At 41.1% G+C, this 13,331-nt stretch overlaps 1 protein-coding gene across 1 annotated transcript; it reads left to right on the top strand.

Annotated features, from left to right (window-relative positions):
- Positions 1–8,387: 8,387 nt before the first annotated feature.
- On the top strand, positions 8,388–12,950 carry LOC115859730 (ciliary microtubule-associated protein 3-like). Its single transcript, XM_030869017.2, has 6 exons — positions 8,388–8,406; positions 8,640–8,782; positions 9,404–9,502; positions 10,237–10,367; positions 11,763–11,880; positions 12,882–12,950. The coding sequence occupies exons 1-6, from the start codon at positions 8,388–8,390 to the stop codon at positions 12,948–12,950; spliced, it is 579 nt and encodes a 192-aa protein (XP_030724877.2).
- The last annotated feature ends 381 nt before the right edge of the window (positions 12,951–13,331 follow it).

The following is a 13,331-nucleotide window of genomic DNA, read 5'->3' as shown; positions in this document are numbered from 1 at the left end:
ACCCTCCTTCGAGGTTCACTGCTCCGCTCAAGGAAGACTGCTCAACCTGACTATCTCTTCTTCCAGTTTCAGGTAACCTCTCCCTGTAACAGTTCCACTCTTCTAGCCCTGGCTTCCTACACTAGCTCTATGATTCCCCTACACCACTCCCCAAACTCTGTAGTTACTCTCTTTGTAAATGAACCCTCCTCACATTATCTTAATTTGAGTATACCACCTGTTTTCCTTAGGACCCTGACTGACAGACCATATAATCTTGGATCATGTTGCTTAATCTTTATGAGTCTGTTTTCCCGCCTATAATGTTAAAATATTAATAATTATCTTTCTGAGTGTTCAGATTATTAAAAGTCTTACTTTAAATAGAGCGTTTAAAGGGTAAGTACTCAAAAATATAATGCCTATTAACTATTTGCATTTTTTAGGTGCAACAGAACACTCAACTAGAAGCAATTTAACCAAAATGAAAACTTATTTACACTCATTAACAGAAGTCCAGAAGAGATGGCTTAATCAGCACTGCTTAATTCAGGTGTTTAGCAGAATCATCCAGGACCCAAGTTCTTGATGTGTTTCTTCTCTAAAGGACATGGCCACCCATACCTGAACAAAATCAAAGTCCTGTTGGTAAATATGGAGGAAGGAGGGAGAATAGTTATTAGACAGCCAACTATGCAGGCTACACTGTTATTAAAGTGTATGTTAATGAGCAGCTGCCCAACCTTTGGTGGCACACCAGAGTGCATGGGGCCTAGAAAGACTCTTGGGGGGTTGCAGTCAGAAGAGCAGGGTCAGAACAAGAAAGACAATACCCTTCACAGAAACCAATGAAGAGGGACTGTTACTCCTGATGACAGTGACGACTTCACAGAAAGATTCCCATAACTCTGACAACAGCTTCTATTCACTTCCAACCTCACAGAACATGCAGCATTTTCCCCACTGACCAAGTAATTGTTGGAGTTGTGGGGTTGCAAACAACAGACACCAGCTCTGGCTAAATCAATCAAAACAGGAATTCAAAGGAAAGCCTGTAAGGCAACTTACAATCAGTGAGCATGTTGTAGAATAGTCTTGAAACACAGGCAGTGTATATATGTCCATTCTCTAACAGGTCTGTGTCCTTATTCCCATCTTACCCCTAGGTTCTTCATGACCACTTTTATTTATTTATTTTTTAGATTCCATATATATGTGGTAGCATACGGTATTTGTTTTTTTCTTTCTGACTTACTTCACTCTGTATGACAGACTCTAGGTCCATCCACCTCACTACAAATATCTCAATTTTGTTTCCTTTTATGGCTGAGTAATATTCCGTTGTATATATGTGCCACATCTTTTTTATCCATTCATTTGATGATGGACACTTAGGTTGCTTCCATGTCCTGGCTATTGTAAATAGAGCTGCAATGAACATTTTGGTACATGATTCTTTTTGAATTATGGTTCTCTCAGGGTATATGACCAGTAGTGAGATTGCTGGGTTGTATGGTAGTTCTATTTGTAGTTTTTTAAGGAACCTCTGTACTGTTCTCCATAGTGGCTGTATCAATTTACATTCCCACCAACAGTGTGAGAGTGTTCCCTTTTCTCCACACCCTCTCAAGCATTTATTGTTTGTTGATTTTTTGATGATGGCCATTCTGACCGGTGTGAGATGATATCTCATTGTAGTTTTGATTTGCATTTCTCTAATGATTAATAATGTAATGATGTTGAGCATTCTTTCATGTGTTTGTTGGCAATCTGTATATCTTCTTTAGAGAAATGTCTGTTTAGGTCTTCTGCCCATTTTTGGATTGAGTTGTTTGTTTTTTTGATATTGAGCTGCATGAGCTGCTTGTAAATTTTGGAGATTAACCTTTTGTCAGTTGCTTCATTTGCAAGTATTTTCTCCCATTCTGAGGGTTGCCTTTTCATCTTGTTTATGGTTTCCTTTGCTGTGCAAAAGCTTTTAAGTTTCATTAGGTTCCATTTGTTTATTTTTGTTCTTGTTTCCATTTCTCTAGGAGGTGGGTCAAAAAGGATCTTGCTGTGATTTTTGTCATAGAGTGTTCTGCCTATGTTTTCCTCTAAGACTTTTATAGTGTCTGGCCTTATATTTAGGTCTTTAGTCCATTTTGAGTTTATTTTTGTGTATGGTGTTAGGGAGTGTTCTGATTTCATTCTTTTACATGGAGCTGTCCTGTTTATGTTTTGGTTTTTGATAATAGTCATTCTGATAGGTGTGAGGTGTTATTTCATTGTAGTTTTGATTTGCATTTTCCTGATGATTAGTGATGTTGAGCATTTTTTCAGGTGTCTGGTGGCCATATTTATTTATTTATTTACATTTGGAAAAATGTATTTCAGGTCTTCTGTTCATTTTTAATCCAGTTGTTTGGGTTTTTTGATATTAAGTTATATGAATGCTTTATTTTTCTCGATATTAACCCCTTATTGAATATATGATTTGCAAGTGTCTTCTCCCATTCCATAAGTTGCCTTTCTGTTTTGTTGCTGGTTTCTTTCTCCTTGCAAAAGCTTTTTAATTTGCTATAGCTCCATTTTTCTTTCTTTCTCTCTTTCTTTCTCTCTTTCTTTCTTTCTTTCTTTCTTTCTTTCTTTCTTTCTTTCTTTCTTTCTTTCTTTCTTTGTTTCTTTCTTTCTTTCTTTCTTCCTTTCTTTCTTCCTCCCCCCCATTTTGTTGTCCTTGCCTGAGGAGGCAGATCCAAAACAATATTGCTAAGATCTAAGTCAAAGATCTGACTGCCTATGCTTTCTTCTAGGAGTTTTATGGTTTCAGGTCTTACATTCTTACATTCAAGTGTTTGAAACCAATTTGAACTCAGCTTTGTATATGCTGTAAGATAGTGTGGCCCAATTCATTCTTTCACATATAGCTGTGCAATATTCCCAACACTATTTATTGAGGAGACTCTCTTTTCTCCCCCGTTCTGTATTCTTGCCTCCTTTGTCATAGCTTAACTGATCATATGAGCATGGATTTATTTCTCAGCTCTCTATTCTGGTCCATTGAGCTATGTGTCTGTTTTTGTGGGAGAATCATAGTTTTGGTGTCATTTTTTACATATTTTTATTTTGCATACCCTTAACTAATCATTTTAGATGTAGATTATTTTACTACTTTTGTCCTTTAGCCTTCATACTAGCTATAGGTGCTTGATCCACTGCCTTTTACTTTATGTTTCCATTTACCAGTGAGAGTTTTCTTTCATAATTTTTTTGTATCTAGTTGTGGCCTTTTCTTTTCCATTTGAAGAAATCCCTTAACATTCCTTACAGGGCCAATTTACTGGTAATGAACTTCTTTTACAGTTGCTTATCTGGGAAACTCTTTTCTCTCCCTCAGTTATGAATGATAACTTTGCTAGGTAGAGTAGTCTTGCTTTTTTTTTTTTCTTTCAGCACCTTTAATATATCATGCCACTCCCTTCTGGCCTGTAAATTTTCTGCTGAAAAATCAGCTGATAGTCTTATGGGGTTCTCTTGCCTGTAACTAGTTGATTTTCTCTTGCTTCTTTTAAGATTTATTTTATCTTTAACTTTTAGACATTTTAATTATGTCTTGGTGTGGGTCTCTTCTAGTTCATCTTGCTTGGGACTCTTTGTGCTTCCTGGTCTTGGATGTCTGTTTTCTTCACCAGGTTAGGGAAGTTTTCTGCTATTATTTCTTCAAATAAGCTTTCTGTCCCTTTCCCTCACTCTTCCTTCTCAGACTCCTATAATATGAATGTTACTACAATGTAATGTTGTTCCCAAAGTTTGTTAAACTCTCCTCATTTTAAAAATTATTTTTTCTTTTTGCTGTTCCAATTGTATGGTTTCCATTGCTATGTCTTTCAGATTACTGATCTCTTCTTCTCTGTCATCTAATCTGATGTTGATTCCATCTAGTGTATTTTTTACTTCAGTTATTGTATTCTTCCCGATTTGTTCTTTTATATATTTTCTATCTCTTTGTTGAAATTCTCACTGTGTTCACCCTTTCATACTCTATGATCATTACTCTATGACCATTACTTTGAACTCCTTATCAGTAGATTACATATCTCCATTTTGTTCAATTATTCTTTTGCGGTTTAGTCATGTTCTTTCGTTGGAACATATTCCTGTGTCTCCTCATTTTTTCTAACTCTCTGTTTGTTTCTATATATTAGATAGATCACCTACATCTCCCAGTCTTGAAGGGGTGGCTTTATGTAGAAGAATTCCTATGGGGACCAGAGAGCAATCACTTCTGGTCACCAAAGCCAGGCACTCTAGAGGTGTACCCTGCATGGGCCTTCCTGTTGTGGTGGTTCTATGACAGTTGTAGGTGTGCTGGTAGGTGGGACTAGCCTCCAATCTGGCTGAAAGTGAAGCTTAGCAACAGCTGCTGTAGGTGTACTGGTGGGTAGAGCTGGCTCTGGGGTGCTGACTCAGGGTGCAGCTGCAACATTGAAAGCACACTTCTGGACAGCACTGACCCCTGGAATATCAGACTTAGAATTCACACCCACCACCACATTCCTCCTCTACCAGGGACAGAGCTGGTTTTGAGTCAGCCCCCCAGAACAGGGAGACAGTCAACAATTTGCTTGCTTCAATCACCCAGTCCCCTTGAAAGAGACAATATTTTTCAGAAGAGAAAAAGGACCCAGCGATTTGCTGCTCCCCTCCCTAATTCCTGATCACAGGGTTCTACATCACACTTACAGCTCAGAAAAGCCTGAGTCAAGCACAGCAAGTGAGCAGTCTTCACTAACAGAGACCAGGAGGGGAGCATTAAGAGAGAAGAAGGTTGAGAAAGGTAAAGCCCATGGGTCTCAAGAAAAAACCTGACTGGGCAATCCCCAAAGCCCATTCTAAAATGATCAGAGAAGGTGGTTTGATCCCCACTGTGGGTTAAAGTCTGGCTACCACTCAAGTCTACAGTACAAGTTCCAAGGAAAGATAAAGGAAATGGAGGGAAGCCAGGGTTGAATGCCATCCTGGCAACTAACCATCCCATCTGGTCCCTCCCTGTAGCTTTGGCAAAAAGCCAGAAACACAGGCTTTCCAACCACACAGCCCTACAAGCCCACAGTATTAATCATTTTGGGTGTCAAGCAGGAACAAGACCATATTTTAGCCATTTGCAGTCAGAGACCATACAAACCCAAAAATGGACTATAGTCTTAAGAGATCTTTCACATTCCAAAACCTCAGCTACAACAGTGCCTGCTTTAAGGAGGTACCCAATCAGCTAATGCTATGTCAACAAAAGGATCCCCCCTCATTCTTCCTATTCATACCCACCAGGCCCTTGATGACAAAGAACAGAACCTGTGCGGGGAGAACACCAGCCCAGTGACACACTGGGAGTGCACAGCTGAGCTGAGGGCACAGCTTGCACTCTTGGTGTCCACAAGGGAGACAGTCCCATTCTCATCACCTGAAGGAAAGAGAGAGTACATCACAGAGGTTACAAGCAAGAGCTTTGGACTCAGCCAGATCTGGATTTGAATGCCCTCCATCATGAACAAGTTAACCACTCTGAGCATCAGTTTCCACTTTGGTAAAGTAGGAATAACTGGTCATTTGGGGGTTGTGGAAATTAAATTAATGGATGACATAATTGTTATCACAAACTATGTCACCATATATCCAGCCATATCACCATGTTAACACAACTGTCCCTACTATACAACCATATTCCCTATGTAACAATCCACTTGCTTTCTGGCCCACTGACTTCTAGCCATGAATACAAAAACCACAGCAAACAGTCAGGAATCAAATCTACTAGGACAAAAATCATCATGTTCTCCAAAGCTAAACTAAAACCACTTTTGGATCATCCTACACCCCCATTAATATAATTCACCTTGCGCCCAGGTGTGCTGATGAGACTGAGCAGCCAGAGTCTCGAATTATGGGGTCAGCTCTCTGGCTCATCCTCCCCTTCCCAGAGTCAACACACAGTTTGACATGCTGCCTTACCAAAGACAAAGACTTCACTCTGCTGAGGATGCCAAGCCAGGGAGGCGGGAAGGTAGCCAGAGGCACTGCAGCCTGCAAAGGGGAGAAGAGGGGTCTGGAACAAGACTCCGAGCCCAGCTCTGAGCCGAAGCTTCCCAGGTGAAGTCAGTTGAAATCCCAGGAGCACCTTTATTCAGTTTCCCAAGCCCTGCTAAGGCAGTCCTGTCCTCCTCCTTGACCCTCACAACCTACATCTACCCATCAGCCTCTTGCCCTTTCCAGACGTGAGTCACGGGCAAGTTTCAAAACAAAGCGTGAAGATAACAGCTCTGACCCCTTTGTTCGCCCATCCAGGAAATGTAAGTGACCCACCCAGTAACTAGCTCTTCCTCTTGGGACCCACTGCATGAAATGGGGTCAGCAGAACTTTAGTGAGAAGAAAACAATTTTGTCACTTGTGTCAAAGTGACTGGGCATCTGGCACCTTCACCTTTGACTCTAGCCAAGGAAAGCCTCTTCCAGGTGGATTCCTAGTACCATCTAAAAACAAAACAGCCAAGGCTAGGACTGATAAAGAAAGAGCATGCACTCACCTCGGTATGAATTCAGAACCATTTGCTGAGCAAGGTCCCAAACCTTGATGCTAAGAAGCAAAAGGAAGCAGAAACTTAATGTTGACCTACACTGTCTACATAAAAACATGTGTTCAAACAAGAAATTCCTTTAACAGACACATCTTATGTCTTTGTCTACTGGACAGCTGATATAGCCTGTTTTTACAGTAGATTGCAAAATCTCTAAGGAAACCTTATAGACATGTCATAATTAGTCACTGGGTTCTTATAATAAGTCCAAAACATTACTTAATGAGGCCAGTATGACACTAAAGACACACAAAGGAGGCCTAGAGACTCAGTGGGAGCAGGGACTCACCAGAAGTCTTTCCTACCACTGACAGCTTGTGTGCCAGAGCTCAGCACACTGACTGTAGACATGATGTCATAATGCTTATACTTGCAGAACTTGCTGACAATGAGTGTCTCATTCTCATCCAGCTCCCACAATTCAACAGCACCTGTTGGGAGTGGGGAAGAGGGTGAGGAAAACAAACTTGGATTATGCCAAGACAGCAATTCACTTCTAGGATTCAAGTAGTCCATTGTCAATAAACTAACAAATTAAGTTATTCCTATAAAAGCAAAGTCTGCATCTTTAGAAGGTTTAACTAACTCTCAAGCCATTTGACTTTGTTCTGGCATTACTGATGTCCTACTAACAGTCCAGAAAATTAGGTGGGGAAAGCTTCTAGAAAAAGACAGAGAAAGATGGAATGGCTAGTAAAATCCATTATCCTGCTTCCAGTAAGAAAACATTGCAAAATAAGTTCTTAGGAGACAAAGATGAATCGCCACAATGATCTGCATAGCATACAGTCCAGTATGGTTAAATCTTCTCTGTTATTTGGACAGTAATAAATATTGGTTGAACAATTTGAATAAATGTCTTACAGAGTCGTAAAAAATATGTTGAATAATTCAGTGTCTTCTCAGTGACTGGCTAAGTTCAAAAACCCTCCACATAGCTGTCCTGAATAAGTAGTGTTCAAGCTCAACTGCCAGAGAGGCTCAACCTTTAATGTCCCACTCTTACCTTCCATGCAATGTCTGCCAACACCCAAATGATGTTTTTTTTTTTTTTAAATTCCAGAGTCTCCATTGCTGAGCCTGACATTCAAAACAAAGAAAGCAAAATGGGAAGAAACGGAAAGATACAGGTAGTACAGATTGGACATTCTTTTCTCTGAGGTGCCCATTCAAATTTTTACCCATTTTTAAAATTAGGTTCTATTTCTTACTGTTAAATGTTACTTCTCTCTCCCTCCCCCCGCCCCCACCCCCGCCCCACGTATAGATAATTTTTCTGTTATGATTCCCCAACCATCCTAAAAACTCTACTGTTAATCTCCCAGAGATTCTCTCAAACATTATGACCATACACCCCTACCAACGTGAAAATCAACAGTGATAAACACTATCATTAAATCCACAGACCCTATTCAAATTTGGCAATTGTCACAACAACACATCTTTCTTATCTCATTCATTCAGGAATACGTGTTGCATTAGATTTTCATGTTTCATCAATATCCCTCAGTCGGAAGTAATTCCTCAGCCTTTTTATGTCCCTCATATCCTTGGTACACATACAGTCACTTTGTTTTTGCTAGTTCACACTCTCCTGGGCTCCTGGCCCTGGAGGTGCATGTTCCCACCCAACGTGGCTCCGGGACAGCTCCGGGGCAGCTCCGCGGCAGCTCCGCTTGCCGCGCATGTGTACTAGGAGCCACTCCCCTCAAGGAGCAACAGAGCTGGAGCTGCCGGCCAGCTTCTGTTTCCTAGGCAACGCAATACACAAACGCTGGTCTTAGTGGCACTGGCACAATGTGCTTCAACAAAGCAGGTGAGGAGGGATGAGTCAAGAGTAGAGGCAGGAGGAAGAGTGGGGAGACTGGGAAAGAGGGGGAAAGGAGGGAAATTTGTTCACCCCCCTCCTTGGATTGGTCACGGTTTTGTTCAGAGTACTGTCTGCCCAGGTCTCTGCTCCCCCTCCCCACACCCCACCTGCCTCCAGGCTCTCACTTAGACCATGGGGCCTTCCCTCATGTGGAGTTTCTCCTCTTTCTTGCTCTCCAGAGACGCTGGTTAACTGCTCCTTTGGAACATGTCAACGGAGGAAGCTCTTTCCTCACTTCCACCCCCCAAACTTGTTGGGGAACAAGTTTCTCCCTCTTAGGGGAGTGCCCCACAGAGGGCCTGGATGTTACATAGCAGAAGATGTGAGTATTCACTTTCCTTTAAGTAGGTCTCAGTTCCCAGACTATCTAAGGGTGCTTGAGTTTCCTGGAAGAAAAGCCCTGTGAGATTTGTGACCTTCAGGGTCCCAACATGAGAAAGTGACCTGGTCCTCTGCAACCAGCTGTCAGGGCCAATATCAGAAATTGCATTGCTTGCATTGCTCCCCTTTGAATCCCCACCAAATGCAAGCCTTGGCCTTATGCGGCCCCCAGTATAGTTCCCACACCATTCCCACCTACAAAGGAATCAATAGCTCCCCTTAATCCAAACCTGGACTGTGGCTGTGCTGGTAGGTCAGTTTATGAAATCATATAATCAGACTGACAATTGCATGAGAGCAGATTCAGCTCTGTGGGCCTTAGAAAACTGGATTCACTGGAATGCATAGAAATGTCATTCACTCTACCTATCCAGCCACATTCCTTTGTAGAGTTGCCTGGGTTACTTATGTAATTGCTTGTATGGTCTTGATGCAGAGGAATCAAGAAAGAAAGAGCAACTGTGGCAGAGAAGATTCAGGAATACTCTAAGTTCATTCTGTTTTAATAACTATAATGTTCTCTATGTATGTTTTTTCTTTGTTTTCTATATACTACCGGAAGAGGTATGGCTTGGCATACAACCTCTCTAAGATCCCGACCAGTACAAAAGGATATGCTTTGGGAGCCAGAACAGCCGTGAGGTTTAAGCCAATCAGCAAGGTTAGAAATGGCTGAATGTACTTAGAGTTTAGTGTGATCCATGATGCTGCATGTATTTGCATTGGGGAGCAAAGCTAGAGGTTACCTAAAGGACATGCCCTGAAATTCAAGAAAAAATGTCATTTAGAAGAAAGCTACTAAGAAGCCTATATGAAAAGCTTAGATATTAACATTGCAAATGTGTATGTGTGAGTGTCCTGAGACAGTGGAAAATAATTCTCAGAAGGAATGGTACCAAGGCAGGGCTTCAGTCCTGAGATACCTGATGTTAAAATACCGGAAGCTTTGTTTATGTGCATCATATTATCTTGCCAGTTAAAAAACAAATTCCAGCTTCTTCACCCTTTTGTGTGATTGGACTTCGAGTCTTCAGTATAGGCTCCTAACCTCTTGTTGGACATTTTCTTGATGCTTAAGCTCCAGAGGGATACTGGCTCTAAAAGAATCTCTGAGTGGGATGGTGGGATGGTGGGGGTAGTAGCTGCAATAGTTACCTTGGCTCTCTACCCACCATAGGTTTATTTCTACAACCTAAGCATTAGGTACCTTTAGGTAGCTGAACCATACCATTATCTTGGTTTTCTACTTATTGTAGGTCTATTTCTATAGCTTGAGGTGGTTCAATCATAGCTGATAACATGAACAGGGAGAGGATGATGTTGTTTTTTCTACTTAGAAGGCTTTACATGTATATATATTACCCTCTAAACTATTGATCTTTTTCTTGGAAATAGGATATGACACCTTACCCAGGCATGTACCAAACAGTCGGTCCTCAGGAGCAAACACACAAACAAAATTTTGCTCCATTTAATGCCTTGTTGCCTCGATTTAGGACATACTCTAAGGACACTTGTTATCCTGGGTAAGTGCCCCTCTTTCTGGTGCACTTCAACAAAGAGCAATAGGAAAGGAAGTACAAAAAGGGGTTACATCCCAACTATGCCCTCTAAATAAGAAATCATCTATCTTTAAAGATTCAACCTCTTGCCTTCCAGATCTCTAGAATTATAAAATTATTATAGAGGATAGTGATTCATTCAATAAATATTTATAAATGGCCAAGCAGTTTTGTAGGCTCTGAAGATTTTGCACTAAACCCACCATGCAAGGTTCCTGATTTCTTGGAGCTTACACTCTAGAGTCCAGACAGGTGAGAAGCAAATAAACAAGAAAATATCAGTGGTAATAAGGAGAGTGACCATATAATTTATTAGCTAGTGTGTCACTTCCGAGAGTGAAAGAGGATCTTATTAATAATTATACCAAGACTGTAGCCATAAGCTAGGGCTGTCATGAGCACACCAGGAAGTATAGTGACCTAGTGATGTGCTTAATAAAACGAAACAAGATGATATGATATGGAGTGATGGCTGGAATCTATTTTGGCAAGGACTGTCAAGATAAGTCTTTCTATGGAAATGACACCTGATCTGAAATCACAGTGATAAGACTAAAATGGCCCTGTGAAGACCTAGGCCTAGAGCTTCCCAGGCAGGAGGAGCTGCAAGTACAAAGGCTGTAAATTGGGAAGAATTTGGTGTGAGGAAAAAAGAAAAAAGGCTAGTATGGCTACAGTGTAGTGGGCAAGGAGGAAATGAGAACAGAGGAGGAGGAGGGGCTAGAGTATATAGGCCTAGTAGACCAAGGAATGCGTTCTAAGTGCTTTAGGAAGCCATTCAGAGTATGCGGAATTGTAGGGCACAGGGTCAAGGCCTTTCTTTTACTGGTGAGCATTCCAAGGATCAGAGAGTGAGTGTAACTCTCTCAAGGTTTCAGTAAAGGAGTAGAAGTGTTAAATCTTGATTCCCATGACCACTCTATGTGTTATTTCCACAGCAAAGAGTCTACACCGAAAGACAAAGTGTTATGAACAAAGGCAATACAAAATATCCCATTGTCAGGAAATTTCACATCATGGGCAGAACTTAAGCATCACTGTGGAAGATCTCTTTTATCATCCACCATTTCTGGGATCTTTTGGTCTCTCAGCTAAGAATACTGAGGTTCAGAAATATTTTAAACTAGAGTCGATTTTTACCCTCACTGCATGTCAAGACTAGAAATCTTGAACACTAACACCTATTTAGAAATACATTAACAGGCAAAGGAACACTATGCTTGCCTGACATTAAGATCTAATCAGTCTGTTGCCTTTTCCAAAGGAGTGAGGACTAGCTCAGGTGCACATGTGGTACTGATGAGGTTTGTATATGGTCACTAACTCATTCAACATAATATTTTATATTTTTATTTCTAGCCCTGACACATATAACCCAGAGACAAAGGCACCCAAAAAAGTCACCTGGCCAATGAAATTTGGATCTCCAGACTGGGCCCAGGTTCCATGTCTACAGAAAAGAACCCTGAAAGCTGAGGTAATAAGATTGGACTTCTGTGGAGCCCTGTATTTAATACTTCCACATGTATCAGTGATTCTTAACCAGGAGTCCGTGAATAAGCTTCAAGAAGTCCTTGCACTGTTTTGTGTGTATATGGATATGGGGATCTTTTTGGAGAGTTACACAATTTCACTTGACTTTTAAAGGTGTGTGTGCTGAACAAAAGTCACATTTTCTTACTTAAACATCAAACAATCTTTTATGGTAGTCCAAGATAATTCTCCTCTATGATTGAGGAGTAAACGGAAGCTCAGATGGATTAAGCTGCTTGTAGCTGTGACTCCTAAGCCACTGCTCTTTCCATTACAATACTTGATCTACAAACGGCTGTAGATCATTCTGGCAAGAACATGGATACCAGGGACAGACTGAGTGGGTTCAAATACGAATTCCATATTTGCTTGCTGTGTGTCTTCTAACTTTTATATTTGCTTGCTGTGTGTCCTCTAACTTTTCTAAGTCTCTGTTTGCTTGTCTTTAAAATGGATGTAATAATAGACTCAATCTGATAAAGTTGTGAAGATTGAGAGGTCGTAGAAAAGTGTTTAGCACCGTACCTGTAACATAATAAATACTCAATCCGTGTCAGCTATCATAATTCCAGAAGTGCCCTTTTTTCCCCTAGTGGAACTTTGGATTAATTCTACAAGTATTTATTAAATGCCAAATGAATTAACATAATTGTGATAGGGCCGATGGGTAACATTCAAGAACATCTTTGTTTTCAAGAAATTTACCAGCTATACTTGGGTATTTATCAAGAGAAAATAATTCCTATGATGTATCCTAGAGTAAGATGACAAAGGGTAGATGTACATAGCAATGTTGAGAGACTCACTAAGGCTAGGCTTCTATGGGTTGGGATTCAGCTAGGCCACAACAGCTCTAACATACAGTTCTATTTTGCACAGCCAAGAAGACCAGAGGCAGAGGGTTCTCATTCTAATATTAACCTAGACAGCATTCTTCCATTGCAGCTGCCCACAGACAAAGACTTTAGAAAGCATCGGAACCTTGTGGCCTACCTAAGCCTGTATTACAACTGAAAAGCTGTGACTACCTTCACGTGTTCCTCCTGACCACAGACTCTCCAGGATTGAGGACAGAGCTGCTTTTGTCCTTCTGCGTTGCTCTGGCCTGCCTGTCTGCCAGCATGGGGCACAGGGAGGGGCAAGGGGCTCATAACTACTATATAACAGCATAAAGATTAGTTCAGAGATCTCTCTCTCCATGTGCTGGTTTGTTGTATATACATGTAGATGGGTCAGGGGGGTTTCTACTGAGTGCTCAGGGGGGTGGCTTTACTTTACTGAAATACTTGTGGGTCCCTGGCCTCTAGCTCTAATTCTCAGGCACGAGTTTTATGTTTTCTACCACTAGTCCTGGTGATAGGAGACTGTTGGTCTACACATATCACGGATTTGGAT

The sequence above is a fragment of the Globicephala melas genome, chromosome 1 (genome assembly GCF_963455315.2).
Source record: "Globicephala melas chromosome 1, mGloMel1.2, whole genome shotgun sequence".
Taxonomy (NCBI): Eukaryota; Metazoa; Chordata; class Mammalia; order Artiodactyla; family Delphinidae; genus Globicephala; species Globicephala melas.
Note: the sequence above shows the minus strand (reverse complement) of the source record. Positions and strands in the feature narration are given on the sequence as shown.

Bases quoted from the DNA above. Each gene is read 5' to 3' on its own strand.
- LOC115859730 (XM_030869017.2), top strand. The intron at 9,503-10,236 runs GTTAGAAATGGC...TCTTGGAAATAG, and splicing joins GGTTTAAGCCAATCAGCAAG to GATATGACACCTTACCCAGG. The intron at 11,881-12,881 runs GTAATAAGATTG...CTTCCATTGCAG, and splicing joins AAAGAACCCTGAAAGCTGAG to CTGCCCACAGACAAAGACTT.